Source organism: Solanum pennellii, chromosome 2 (assembly GCF_001406875.1).
Source record: "Solanum pennellii chromosome 2, SPENNV200".
NCBI lineage: Eukaryota > Viridiplantae > Streptophyta > Magnoliopsida > Solanales > Solanaceae > Solanum > Solanum pennellii.
This window is the reverse complement of record NC_028638.1, coordinates 56,588,248-56,601,441: the sequence shown is the minus strand read 5'-3', so window position 1 is coordinate 56,601,441 and position 13,194 is coordinate 56,588,248. Positions and strand designations below refer to the sequence as shown.

Sequence of the window (13,194 nt, the reverse complement as noted above, 5' to 3'; positions counted from 1 at the left end):
GGTCAGGGATCGGATAAAAAAATAAAATTTTAAAATTGAACTTTTTTTTTAAATTGTTGTTTTCCAAAAAAAAAATGTAATTTAAAATTGGAGGAGAGTTTTGAAAAATGTTTTCCTTAATTTTTGAAGGGAAGTCATTTTTCTTAATTTTGAGGAAAATGAGTTGATTTGGAAAACATTTTCCAAAACTTTTGTCCCAACCAAACATGAGAAATTGAAAAATATTTTTCAGAAAATATTTTCCTTAATACTAAACACACTCTAAGAGCTTATTTAGCACTACCGATAAAAATTGGTTATATTCGGAAAGTCTTTTTTTTTTAAATAACTTTTCCGGAAAGGTGTTTTTGAAAAAAACAGTTAGTATTTGACTAATTTATTTAAAAAGTGTTTACCATAAGTAAATTGTACTTGATTAATCTTAAAAGTATTTTTGAGGGTTAAATTATGATTAAGGAAAAGTATTAATGTACTTTTAATTAAGACTGTTTTATTAAAAAAACTAATTTAAACATTGATTAGAAGATATTACATTAAATTTTTATTTTATTAAATTAAATTATTCATATTAGAATTTTCAATCAATATTATACATCAAAGAGTTAAAATATTTAATTGTTATTTTTTTCTTTTTTTCTAATCTTACAAAATTATTATTGTTAACTTCTTTTTGTTTTTCTAATTCTGTGAAATAATAATACATAAATGTAAAATAAAATATTAAATTTATTTTATAAAAATAGAAAATATAATTATTAAATAAAACTTAACCAAATATATATATGAAAGAGAGACATTTTAGTCTTGAAAAAAAATAATTTTCTACTTTCATTTCTTTTGAAAACAGAAACTTTTAGTCTTTCCAATAATCAAAAAATTGCTCCTATTTCTATTTAAAAGCAATTTTACGAATTTGCCAAACTACTTTTTTTTGTTTTTTTTCACTTTTCTGTCTCTCACAATTAAGTTTTTTTGGGCACTCAATAACATGTTATACAAGCTCTAACTCAAGTGTTTTTTGTAAAAGAGTTTGCGTAAGATACATTGTTACCAGGACTACTTACCATTAATATAAAATGATTTTTTTTGTTCATAATTTAAAATAAGTAATTCAGAGTTTGAACAAATAAATTATGTCTTAAGACTTTTTTCTTATTTATCCTTCAGACAAAGAAATTCTTAATTACTATTCCATCCGTCCCATTTTATGTGACACCATTTGATCCGATATGAAATTTAAGAAATAAATAAAAGCTTTGAATTGTTTATCAAATTATCCTTCAAAAGTGAATTTACTTTTTTCTCTTTTCATAAATATATTAAAATACTATTTAAAATTAAGTGAGATCAACAAAGGTAAAAGAGAAATTGTACCTTTAAATACTTACCATAAGAGGAAATGGAACATTTTCTTTTGGGAACTAACCAAATAGGAAATGATGCCACATAAAATGAAACGGAGAGAGTATTTTTTTAAAAGACTAACTTAAAAATAATTAGTAGAAGTTTGATAAACAAAAAGATACTAGTATTTTATTTATGTCTAAAATATTTCTTTTAAAGACTTTATCATATCCCAACAATTTAATTAATACTTCTGAAATTTAGAAATAGAAAGTTCGATTTTTGGATGTTTTGTTACCTTCGAATGTGAAAGCTCCTAAAACGTACGAAAACATCCTTCTTTTAGTAACTATAGATATGCCTTGCTGTTACGTGGAAAGACCAGCTGGTCTATTTGACCGTATATAAAAGAGATAAAGACTCATTAAGTGGCTTAAATATAAGTCAACTTCGTGTACATTCAGTGTGTTCCAAAAGTCAAAACGAAGTCTATAAATAAGCTCACAACTTATCATTACTATACTACTACAACAAATTTCAGGAGTGTCAGTTTTGCTTATTTTAGGGGTGACAAGAAAGAAAATGACTACTTTATGTGAAGATTCTCTACTTGAACAAGAGAATGTGAGCTATACCCTCACACACAAACTGACTCAAGAACAAGAAAATTACTACATGGTGTCAGCTCTCCGACATGTTGCCTCCGGTACCGGCGATGACGGTGAAGCTGCTCAGCTTTTGTTGGAAGTTGAAAATGCTAGTAGTGGTAATTTGCCATGTAGGAGCATTGATGTGGAGTTAGAGAAGGGGAAGAAGAGGAAGAAGAGAAATACAAAGAAGGAATTTAGGGGAGTGAGACAAAGACCATGGGGCAAATGGGCTGCGGAGATACGTGACCCGCATAAAGCCCAACGACTTTGGCTTGGTACTTTTGCTACTGCTGAAGATGCTGCTAGAGCTTACGACAAAAAAGCTATAGAATTTAGAGGTGAAAGGGCGAAAACCAATTTTCCAATTACAGAATATGCTGCGGTTAATGATGAGATTAACATGTCGCCAACAGTAGTAATGGAAGAAGAGAAAGAATTAATACAAGTCACTAATGGTGAAAATAGGAGTAATAGTATGCAAAATTGTGATGAGGACGACTTTTGGGAGACGTTAGAAGATGATGCACTTGTCAAGCAGATAACACAAAATATGATCCTCTATTCCCCTTAGGTTTTATTTATGGGGTCTGAAAGTATCTTTGTTCTTTCGTTTGTTTGTCGTTTGAGTGGCTACTAAGGAGTGGTAGAAAATATCTTGTACAAGTATTGAGTAAGCGTGGCACAATGCGTAATCAATATGGGTATATTCGAGTATCTATCCATTTTAAATAGATTGAATATTCAACTCATTTAAAAATAAATAATATCAATATTTTTATTTAAAAATAAATAAAACATGTTCATTCACGAAATAAAAATTAAAAAAAGTGATGATATTTCTACAATAATGTAGTTAACATTATTTGCTTGTCAAATTAGTGACACTATAATTTATTTTTTATTTTATTATAAGAGATAATGATATACTTATATGGTTTTAAAATCCTAAATTTGCGTGACTATAGCGTAGTGTTCTTTATAACAATAATAAATAACATGCTTTAAAAATATTAGTAATCAATTAGATATCATCTCCTTCAACAAAATAACCCTTTTAGGTTTTCCTTCCAGAACCTTCGAGGATGAGATGTTGTACGAATATTGCGGTGTCAACTGTATATTTGCCTAGGAAGCAGGAGATCTAATTAAGAATCACAATTTAGCCTGTAAGAGCCACGTCATTCAGCACAACGGAGTGAACTTCCTAGGTGTTACGTGGCTTAGCAAAGCCGTCATTATGGAGGCAAGATGGCATAAAATCTTGCTCACCACGTCGCATGCAGTTAGTGATTCAGCAGTCAAGAACTAATCGAACTCCAAAACTGAGAGAGGTGTTTAGATGAACTTAAAAACAGAGTCAATTTTTACCTTTTTTGGAAGTATTTGATAAATATTAATATAATATAAAATAAGTTTTAAAAAAGTGAAATAACTTAAAATTAAAAACAGGATTCTCCTATTTATTAATTTTTGACTTAAAAAATTATTTAAGTTTGAATTTTTATTTTTGATTTAGAAGTTTATTTTTTAAGTCAACTCAAATAAAAATGTATTAGTTCATATTAGTTGTTATCTTATTAAAAAGAGAGAATAATAATTAATTTTTTAATATTATTCTTGCAATTAATTATTTTTAAAAGTATTTATATTTATTTGGATAATTCTCAAAAAGTTTTTCAAGGAGTAAATTTGTAAAATAATCTTTTGTTATGATTTTTTAATATGTATAAAAAAACCGATCAACTAATATGAGATAGAGAGAGAATTAATTGTACTTAAAAATAATTTTAAATTACAACTCCCTCTACACTATATTCACTATATTAAATAAATTGTTTGAAACTTTTAAGTGAATATCAAAATTTTAAGAAATTATTAATCATTTTTATTTATCCTTTATTTAACTGCTTAATATTTGGTAAGGGAATAGTTTAAAATAATTTTAAAAAATATTTGATTTTTAAAAATCTATATCAAAAAAATTCTTCTTAATAGGATACACTATAATTCAATTAATACATAGCAGAGGCCAGCTGAGGAAATTGTAGTGCTCTCCGTTTTACAAAGAATGAATGATTTAATTTAGCCATAATATATAAATATGTCTTTTAACTTGGCTTCGAGTCACAATTATGCCCTTTAACTTTGGGTGTGCACAAGTAGACACTTAAACTTGTATAAAGTTTAACAAATACATACACATATCATACATGTCATCCTACATATTATTTTTTGTCCTACATGGTGTCCTACCTGTATTGTGCCATGTGGGACTTATGTGTTATTTATTTAAAAGTTGGATAGTTAAAGTGCTTGTTTGTGTATTATGAAAGTTGAAGGTCAAAGTTAAAATTTGAAGTCAAGTTTAGGGTCCATACATGTATTATGCCTTTAATTTAACTTGATATAGGTTTAAGAGTATCAAGAATACTTTTAAATCTTGTGATCCTAAATTAAAGTTAAGTTAAATCTGTAAAATCGCCCTTTGATTTTGTAGTCTTAAACAGTCACATGGAAAGAAGGTCATTCTTTTTGAAACGGACTAAAAGAAAAATCATGTCATTTTTTTTTAAAACGAAGGAAGTATTTTCTTTTTATTAGTATTAGGTAATAATGCTTAAATTCACTAGTATAAAATTTATTTTATTATTAGAAATATAGAGTCCAATCAGTCGGAGCTACAGTATGTTTAGCGGGTTCATCCGAACCTTCTTCGGCGGAAAATTATATTACTTTTTTACAGTTAAAATAATTTATTAGATATATAGTAGATATCGAACCTCATTCGACTATTTCATATATTTATTTTTTCAGATTTTATACCTTCTTATTGAAAATTCTAGCTACGACTCCTGAGCCCAATCCGGAGTAGTAGTTACCCCCGAATGAAGGAAGCTTCTTTTTGTAGAAAGTCCTAATTAAGTTCTTTCCAGAACCTACGAAGATATATATATATTTTTAAGTAACTTTAGAACCTACGAATATGTCACATGGGCCAATTTTTCCCTAAATAGCCACGTGGAGTAATCAGAGTTGCTCATTACGTGGCCTACATTTAAGTTAGCAAGTGTTCCAGCTCACTCTACCGCAGCCACATATACCCAAAACGAAATCTATAAATAAGCACACAATTATATTATCAAACAACAGACAAAATTGAGCTTAGAAAAAAAAATGAATAGATTCTTTCAAGATTTTCTACTTGAAGAAAATAACAGTTATTCCCTCGCACACAAACTGACTGAAAACCAAGAACTTTACTACATGGTGTCAGCTCTACGACATGTTGTCTCCGGCTCCGGCGACGTCCGAGCGGACGGAGAAGCTGCTCAGCTTTTGTTGGAAGATCAAAATGCTAGTGGTGGTAGTTCATCCACGTCAGCTATTTCGATGCCACGTAGGAGCAGCATTAATGTGGAGTTGGGGAAGGGGAAGAAGAGGAGAAGGAGGAATATGAAAAAGGAATTTAGGGGAGTGAGACAAAGACCATGGGGAAAATGGGCCGCGGAGATACGTGACCCGCATAAAGCCCAACGACTTTGGCTTGGTACGTTTGTTACTGCTGAAGATGCTGCTAGAGCTTACGACAAAAAAGCTATAGAGTTTAGAGGTGAAAGGGCGAAAACCAATTTTCCTATTTCAGAATATACTGCTAGGGCGATCAATGATGAGATTAACAAGTTGACTAGTGTAGTAACGGAAGAAGAGAGAGAATTATTAGTACAAGTCCTTAATGGTGGTGACGTGGCTGTTAATGGTGAAAATAGTAGTACTATGCAAGATGGTGATGAAGACGACTTTTGGGAGACGTTAGAAGATGATGGACTTGTCAAATGGATATGTTCGGCTTAGGTTTTTCTGTATGATGAAAAATATATTTATTTCTTTGGGTTTTGTTTTTTCGTTTGCTTCAACTTCAATTGCGTGGCTACTAAGGAGTGATAGGCAATATCTTGTAGGCGAGTATTTATTAATGTTTATGCGATATATAATATTTATGTGTATTCACTTAATATTTAGTAATTTGATAATCTACTGTCGTAAAAATGCGTACATAAAACTAGAGGTATTTTAAGATTTGAAAAAAAAAAATGATGCGAGCCGAAGAAATCAAATCATTGATTAAATAAATCACTTTTATTTGACTTTGGTTTTATTTGGTTCAAAGATTTTTAATAATCGATAATATTTGGTATATCATGATTTTGTTTTAAAAAAATTAAAGAAATAATTAAATTAAATGTATAAATTATATACATATATTTTATTATTATACATATATAATTTATTATTTTTGTAAATAATTTTTAAAATCTAATATATGTTTCTATTAAAATTTATTTAAAAATTTACTTATGACATAAAAAATGCTTAAGGCGAGAATATTTATCTTATTCGTTTCATGTACTCATGTATACTAATATGAGTATCTATGCAAATTTTTTGTGGATTTGAAAATGTCATTTCTCTTTCTTATAAGATAAAATATTGAATTTTAAAGCTTTATTATAGTAACTTTAGTGACTATAAGTCTTTGTAATGTTAGTCATTTTTTTAATTTTTTTTTTCAATCCATTGTGGACACCTTTATCACATTTTGAATGAATCATTTTTAATCAAATTAATTTAAATTAAAATAGATAATAAAATTGATTAATGAATATTATATTTAGTTTAATTGAGTTTGACTTTGATAATTTTATAATCGATTAAGTTGATTTTGGTTATAATTTTTTTAATTTTTATCAATAATCAATTCAAATCGATTCGTAAACACTCTATTTAACTTACTTTAGATAAATAACTTACTAGCTACCACACAAAAATATATAATTTTATTTTAGATTTAAACATTTAAATTTTATTCCACAGCACATAAAATTAGCAATGCTAATAATATTTATAAGCGTTCATTTTAAATTTAATGAGATGATTTACTAATATCATATAAATTCATATATTATAAATATAATTTATTTTTAACTAAAATTTAAAATTATTTTGATCAATACCTATTTAAAATTTACAGTCTTAATAATATTTATAGGTACTCAATTAATAATCGGGGTTGAGATGATTTTCTACCATTTATCTATTTTTTTATTTTAAAATGTCAAAAAATATCTACAATATTAGTTTTTTTTTTTAAAAAAAGAAAATATAAAATCCTTAGCCTGCTGATGTGATACTCTTTTTTTAAAAATAATAAGATGGATCATTTATCTATCTTTTTTATTTTAGAATGTTAAAAAACATTTACTATATTTATTTTATAAAAAATAGGATCCTTAGCCTATGATGTGACGCTCTCTAAAATTAAGATGATCATTTATCTATTTTCTTATTTTAGAATATCAGTGAACATTTATAACATTAGTTTTAAATTGAAATGACCATTTATTTATTTTCTTACCCCGGTGATATGACGTTTTTTTAAATTAAGATTATCTTTCATTATTTATTTTCTTATTTTTAAAATGTTCAAAAGAAAAAAACAATTACGATATTAGTTAAAAAGGAAAGGGGATTCTTAGCCTAGTAATGTTACATTTTTTGAAATTAAAACGATCATTTATCTATTTTTCTATTTAAGAATGTTATAAGTATTTTAAAATATTAGTCAAAAAAAGAAAAGAGGATCCTCAGCCCAGTAATTAAGATGACCTATTATTTATTTTCTTATTTTAGAATATTAAAAAATGTTTATTATATATTTAATTTTATTTTTTTAAAAAAAAGGAACATTAGCCTGGTAATAAAATAAAGATAATTCTTAATTTGATAATGTGACGTTCTCTGAAATTTATAACAACCGCTTATCTATTTTCTTATTTAGGAATGTTAAAATATATTATTAAATATTAATTAAAAAGAAAAAGAGGATCCTTAACTTGATGATGTGGCGTTCTTTGGAATTATGATGACTATTTATCTATTTTCTTATTATAGAATATTGAAAAACATTTATAATATTTGATTTTTTTCCAATTAAGAAGGCCATTCATCTATTTTCTTATTTAGAATGTTGAAAAACATTAACAATATTAGTTAAAAAAAAGAAAAGAGGATCCTTATTATGTGGCACTATTCAAAATTAAGATGACTATTAATTTATTTTCTCATTTTAGAATGTTAAAAAATTTACAATATTAATTGAAAAAGAAAAGCTCAAAAATCACCACATTAATTTGTTGAAGAGTGCATGAATCATTTCATTATATTCAGATTCAATTCGAAATTTCATTCTACTGTACAATAAAATATTGAATAAACAATATTATTTGCGTTCAAATCTCCACAAACAATAACAAAAAATAAAAAATCTCAGGTATCTTATTAATTTCTTTAATAAACTTCATTCGTTATTATTTGTTGTGTCATCAAACTGAAATTCTATGTTTTTTCTGCCTTTTATTTTTTTCTTTCTTTTTGTCTTTAAACTAGAATCCTCATTTTATAATTTGTGGAAGCACTAGAGAAAACGAGCTCAAGTGTGAATCATAGTTAATGCAAATGATTCATATACTAAACTTTAAATATTTTTTTTAATTCTGATATATTAATTGTTATTGTGTTAATGAAAAATATTGAATAGTTATTCTCAACTCAATTTTTTTCTTGACCATATCAGTGAATCAAAAAGAAATATTGTAATAATTTTATTGGGAAAATCATTTTCATCCTTCATTTTTGTTTTTAGAATCAAACTCCCTCCTCAATTTTGAATAATAATTAACTTCCTCCTTTATTTTACGTATTGTCCATCTTACCCTTTTCATATTACATATATATAATATCTCTTTATCTCGCTCATATATATATACATATATATATATATATAAAAGTTAGGTATTTATTACTTTTTCCTTAAGTTCATTAATATTGTAAGTAGAATAATATATTTGTGAATTTTCACATAATTAGTATTATTTGTAGATTATTATTTCAATATAATATTATATATATATATAATATTATATTGAAATAATAATCTACAAATAATACTAATTATGTGAAAATTCACAAATATATTATTCTACTTACAATATTAATGAACTTAAGGAAAAAGTAATAAATACCTAAATTATATATATATATAATATTATATTGAAATAATAATCTACAAATAATACTAATTATGTGAAAATTCACAAATATATTATTCTACTTACAATATTAATGAACTTAAGGAAAAAGTAATAAATACCTAAATTATATATATATATAATATTATATTGAAATAATAATCTACAAATAATACTAATTATGTGAAAATTCACAAATATATTATTCTACTTACAATATTAATGAACTTAAGGAAAAAGTAATAAATACCTAAATTATATATATATATAATATTATATTGAAATAATAATCTACAAATAATACTAATTATGTGAAAATTCACAAATATATTATTCTACTTACAATATTAATGAACTTAAGGAAAAAGTAATAAATACCTAAATTATATATATATATAATATTATATTGAAATAATAATCTACAAATAATACTAATTATGTGAAAATTCACAAATATATTATTCTACTTACAATATTAATGAACTTAAGGAAAAAGTAATAAATACCTAAATTATATATATATATAATATTATATTGAAATAATAATCTACAAATAATACTAATTATGTGAAAATTCACAAATATATTATTCTACTTACAATATTAATGAACTTAAGGAAAAAGTAATAAATACCTAAATTATATATATATATAATATTATATTGAAATAATAATCTACAAATAATACTAATTATGTGAAAATTCACAAATATATTATTCTACTTACAATATTAATGAACTTAAGGAAAAAGTAATAAATACCTAAATTATATATATATATAATATTATATTGAAATAATAATCTACAAATAATACTAATTATGTGAAAATTCACAAATATATTATTCTACTTACAATATTAATGAACTTAAGGAAAAAGTAATAAATACCTAAATTATATATATATATAATATTATATTGAAATAATAATCTACAAATAATACTAATTATGTGAAAATTCACAAATATATTATTCTACTTACAATATTAATGAACTTAAGGAAAAAGTAATAAATACCTAAATTATATATATATATAATATTATATTGAAATAATAATCTACAAATAATACTAATTATGTGAAAATTCACAAATATATTATTCTACTTACAATATTAATGAACTTAAGGAAAAAGTAATAAATACCTAAATTATATATATATATAATATTATATTGAAATAATAATCTACAAATAATACTAATTATGTGAAAATTCACAAATATATTATTCTACTTACAATATTAATGAACTTAAGGAAAAAGTAATAAATACCTAAATTATATATATATATAATATTATATTGAAATAATAATCTACAAATAATACTAATTATGTGAAAATTCACAAATATATTATTCTACTTACAATATTAATGAACTTAAGGAAAAAGTAATAAATACCTAAATTATATATATATATAATATTATATTGAAATAATAATCTACAAATAATACTAATTATGTGAAAATTCACAAATATATTATTCTACTTACAATATTAATGAACTTAAGGAAAAAGTAATAAATACCTAAATTATATATATATATAATATTATATTGAAATAATAATCTACAAATAATACTAATTATGTGAAAATTCACAAATATATTATTCTACTTACAATATTAATGAACTTAAGGAAAAAGTAATAAATACCTAAATTATATATATATATAAAAGTTAGGTATTTATTACTTTTTCCTTAAGTTCATTAATATTGTAAGTAGAATAATATATTTGTGAATTTTCACATAATTAGTATTATTTGTAGATTATTATTTCAATATAATATTATATATATATATAATTTAGGTATTTATTACTTTTTCCTTAAGTTCATTAATATTGTAAGTAGAATAATATATTTGTGAATTTTCACAAAATTGATATTATTTGTATGATTATTATTTCAATATAATATGCATTAAAGGTGTGTATATGTATGTATGCATATTCCTTTATTCTAATTCCACTCTCTTACTACTTCATTTTTAATATGACATCTCTTAAAATAATAATTAGAGGTGTATTTACTAAATAAATATTATTAATACTATTTTGAAGCTTTAAATTTGATTACTATTATTACTTTATGCAGTTATTTAATACTAAAGATAGAAATAAGAGAATATCAAAAAATTATTTTAATTTTATAATTGGACAAGTAATTAAAATAACTATTCATGAAATGAGAGTCAAGTCATATAAATAGTAGAGATATTTTCTATTGCCTATATAAATAAATTAGTTTTGATTGAAAATGATAAAGTCTTACATAAATTATAATTTAAAATAACTTAAGATCGAACTAACTACAATCTTTAAGAATTTGACCTTAATTAAATTATTTTTTCGGTATCTCCCACATCGAATGTACAGACATGGATATCAATATATGCTATTTTCAATTGTATATATAAATATTGGCCTTTCAATTATTATAAATAAAACTAATTTCATCGTTATAAGATATCCTTAGCCTATACATTTAATCAATATTTCTCTTTTTTAGTTCAAAAAAATAATGATTATGCTTTTACAAAAGAATTGTTACGTGAATTAAAATAAACAAAAAAATATAAAAATTCTAATGAAGTAAAAAAGAAGTCGATAATAAAAGGCTGTAATATACATTTTAACATTTTAATTAGGAAGAAGGGAGAAATTTCATAATTGTCAAATATTATTCCAATTCGCATGTAATTCAATTAATATGTAATAATTATTAATTAATTGCTTTGGGAAATTTTTTTTAACAAATTATGAATTTTAATAAATGCATATACCAAATTAAATTGATGGCAAGTAAATCTTATAAATATTTGACAAGAGGGTCAACAAATCATCAATGACTAGATTACAAGTAAGAGCTATAAATAGAAGTCTTCCATTATTAATTTTTCTCACTTCATCACTCATAAACAGTACTAATCTTGCTTCTTTCAATTAAGCACATATGGCTTCATCATCAGAATCTGACAATGCTTCAACCGAGAAAAGGTTTTCAAAGGATAAAAAGAACGTAAGTTTCTTTAATTTGGCTATCTATCTATATAGAAATTGCTAAGTTGCTTGAATTTTTTTATTTTGTTGTATCCGTATCGATATAACGTGGGTATAGGTGTGGGATCTGTACCCATTCTGATCAACCAATTTTTAATACGTCGATCAAATTTGAGGGAGAAATTTTCTACAGATATAACAATGTATGTGATTAAAATAAAACCTAAGGTGAAATTAAAAAAATAGAATATGTTGTATATATAAATTTCCATTTTTGTTCTCTTTCATTTTATCTCCTTCCAAAATTCTCTTCTTGATCATTATTTTCTCCTAGATATTTTCACATAATATTTCATAAAATAAATTTATAACTCTTTGTACATGTATCCACACACAGATAGATCTGTATCCCCAAATCTTAAAAAAAAATTAGATCATAGAGGATTCAATTTCTAGATCCGCACTTATATCGAATATTCAAACCCGAGTCCAAGTAACTTAAGTAGAAAGTTAACTTTGCTTTAATTTTGTATTTTCAATTAATTCAAATATGTGCAAATCAATTATTTGTATTTCCTCGTATGATGATATGATTGTTTTTATTTCTTTGGACAGATGAAGAACAAGAGAGGCACTGAGAATGATTTTGTTCCTCCTATTTTTTCAAGTGATGTCATTCCTCATCCTGCAAGTGAAACCGGTATTACAGGTAGGATTGAAATCAAAATTAATATGACTCCATTTTTATTTTTTTAAAAATTTATTTGGTTTAAAAATATTATTTATAACTGGAGTCTTTAAAATTTATGCAGGATTTGGCACCATAAAATTGACTGACTCAATGCGCTTAGTTGTGAATCTACCCATACATGGATCTCAACTACACCCCCCTCACAAGGATGTATCTACCGATGATCAAGCACACAAGGAGGTTTTGAAGGAAGGAAAAGAGGTTGTTGCAAAACAACAAAAGGAAGCCCAAGTAGAAGATAAGATCCTATTCATGGCTAAGCGATTGCGTTATGTGTTTGGTGATGGATCACGCACATACACTCCGCGTAAACGATTGTGTGATGTGTTTGGTGATGGATCACGCAGCAGATCAGCAGT

General features: G+C 24.7%; 1 protein-coding gene across 1 annotated transcript; it reads left to right on the top strand.

Annotated features, from left to right (window-relative positions):
- The first annotated feature begins 1,879 nt into the window (after nt 1-1,879).
- Nucleotides 1,880-5,972, top strand: LOC107010195. The gene is made up of 2 exons (XM_027914230.1): nt 1,880-2,559; nt 5,145-5,972. The coding sequence occupies exons 1-2, from the start codon at nt 1,927-1,929 to the stop codon at nt 5,844-5,846; spliced, it is 1,335 nt and encodes a 444-aa protein (XP_027770031.1). The 5' UTR covers nt 1,880-1,926; the 3' UTR covers nt 5,847-5,972.
- The last annotated feature ends 7,222 nt before the right edge of the window (nt 5,973-13,194 follow it).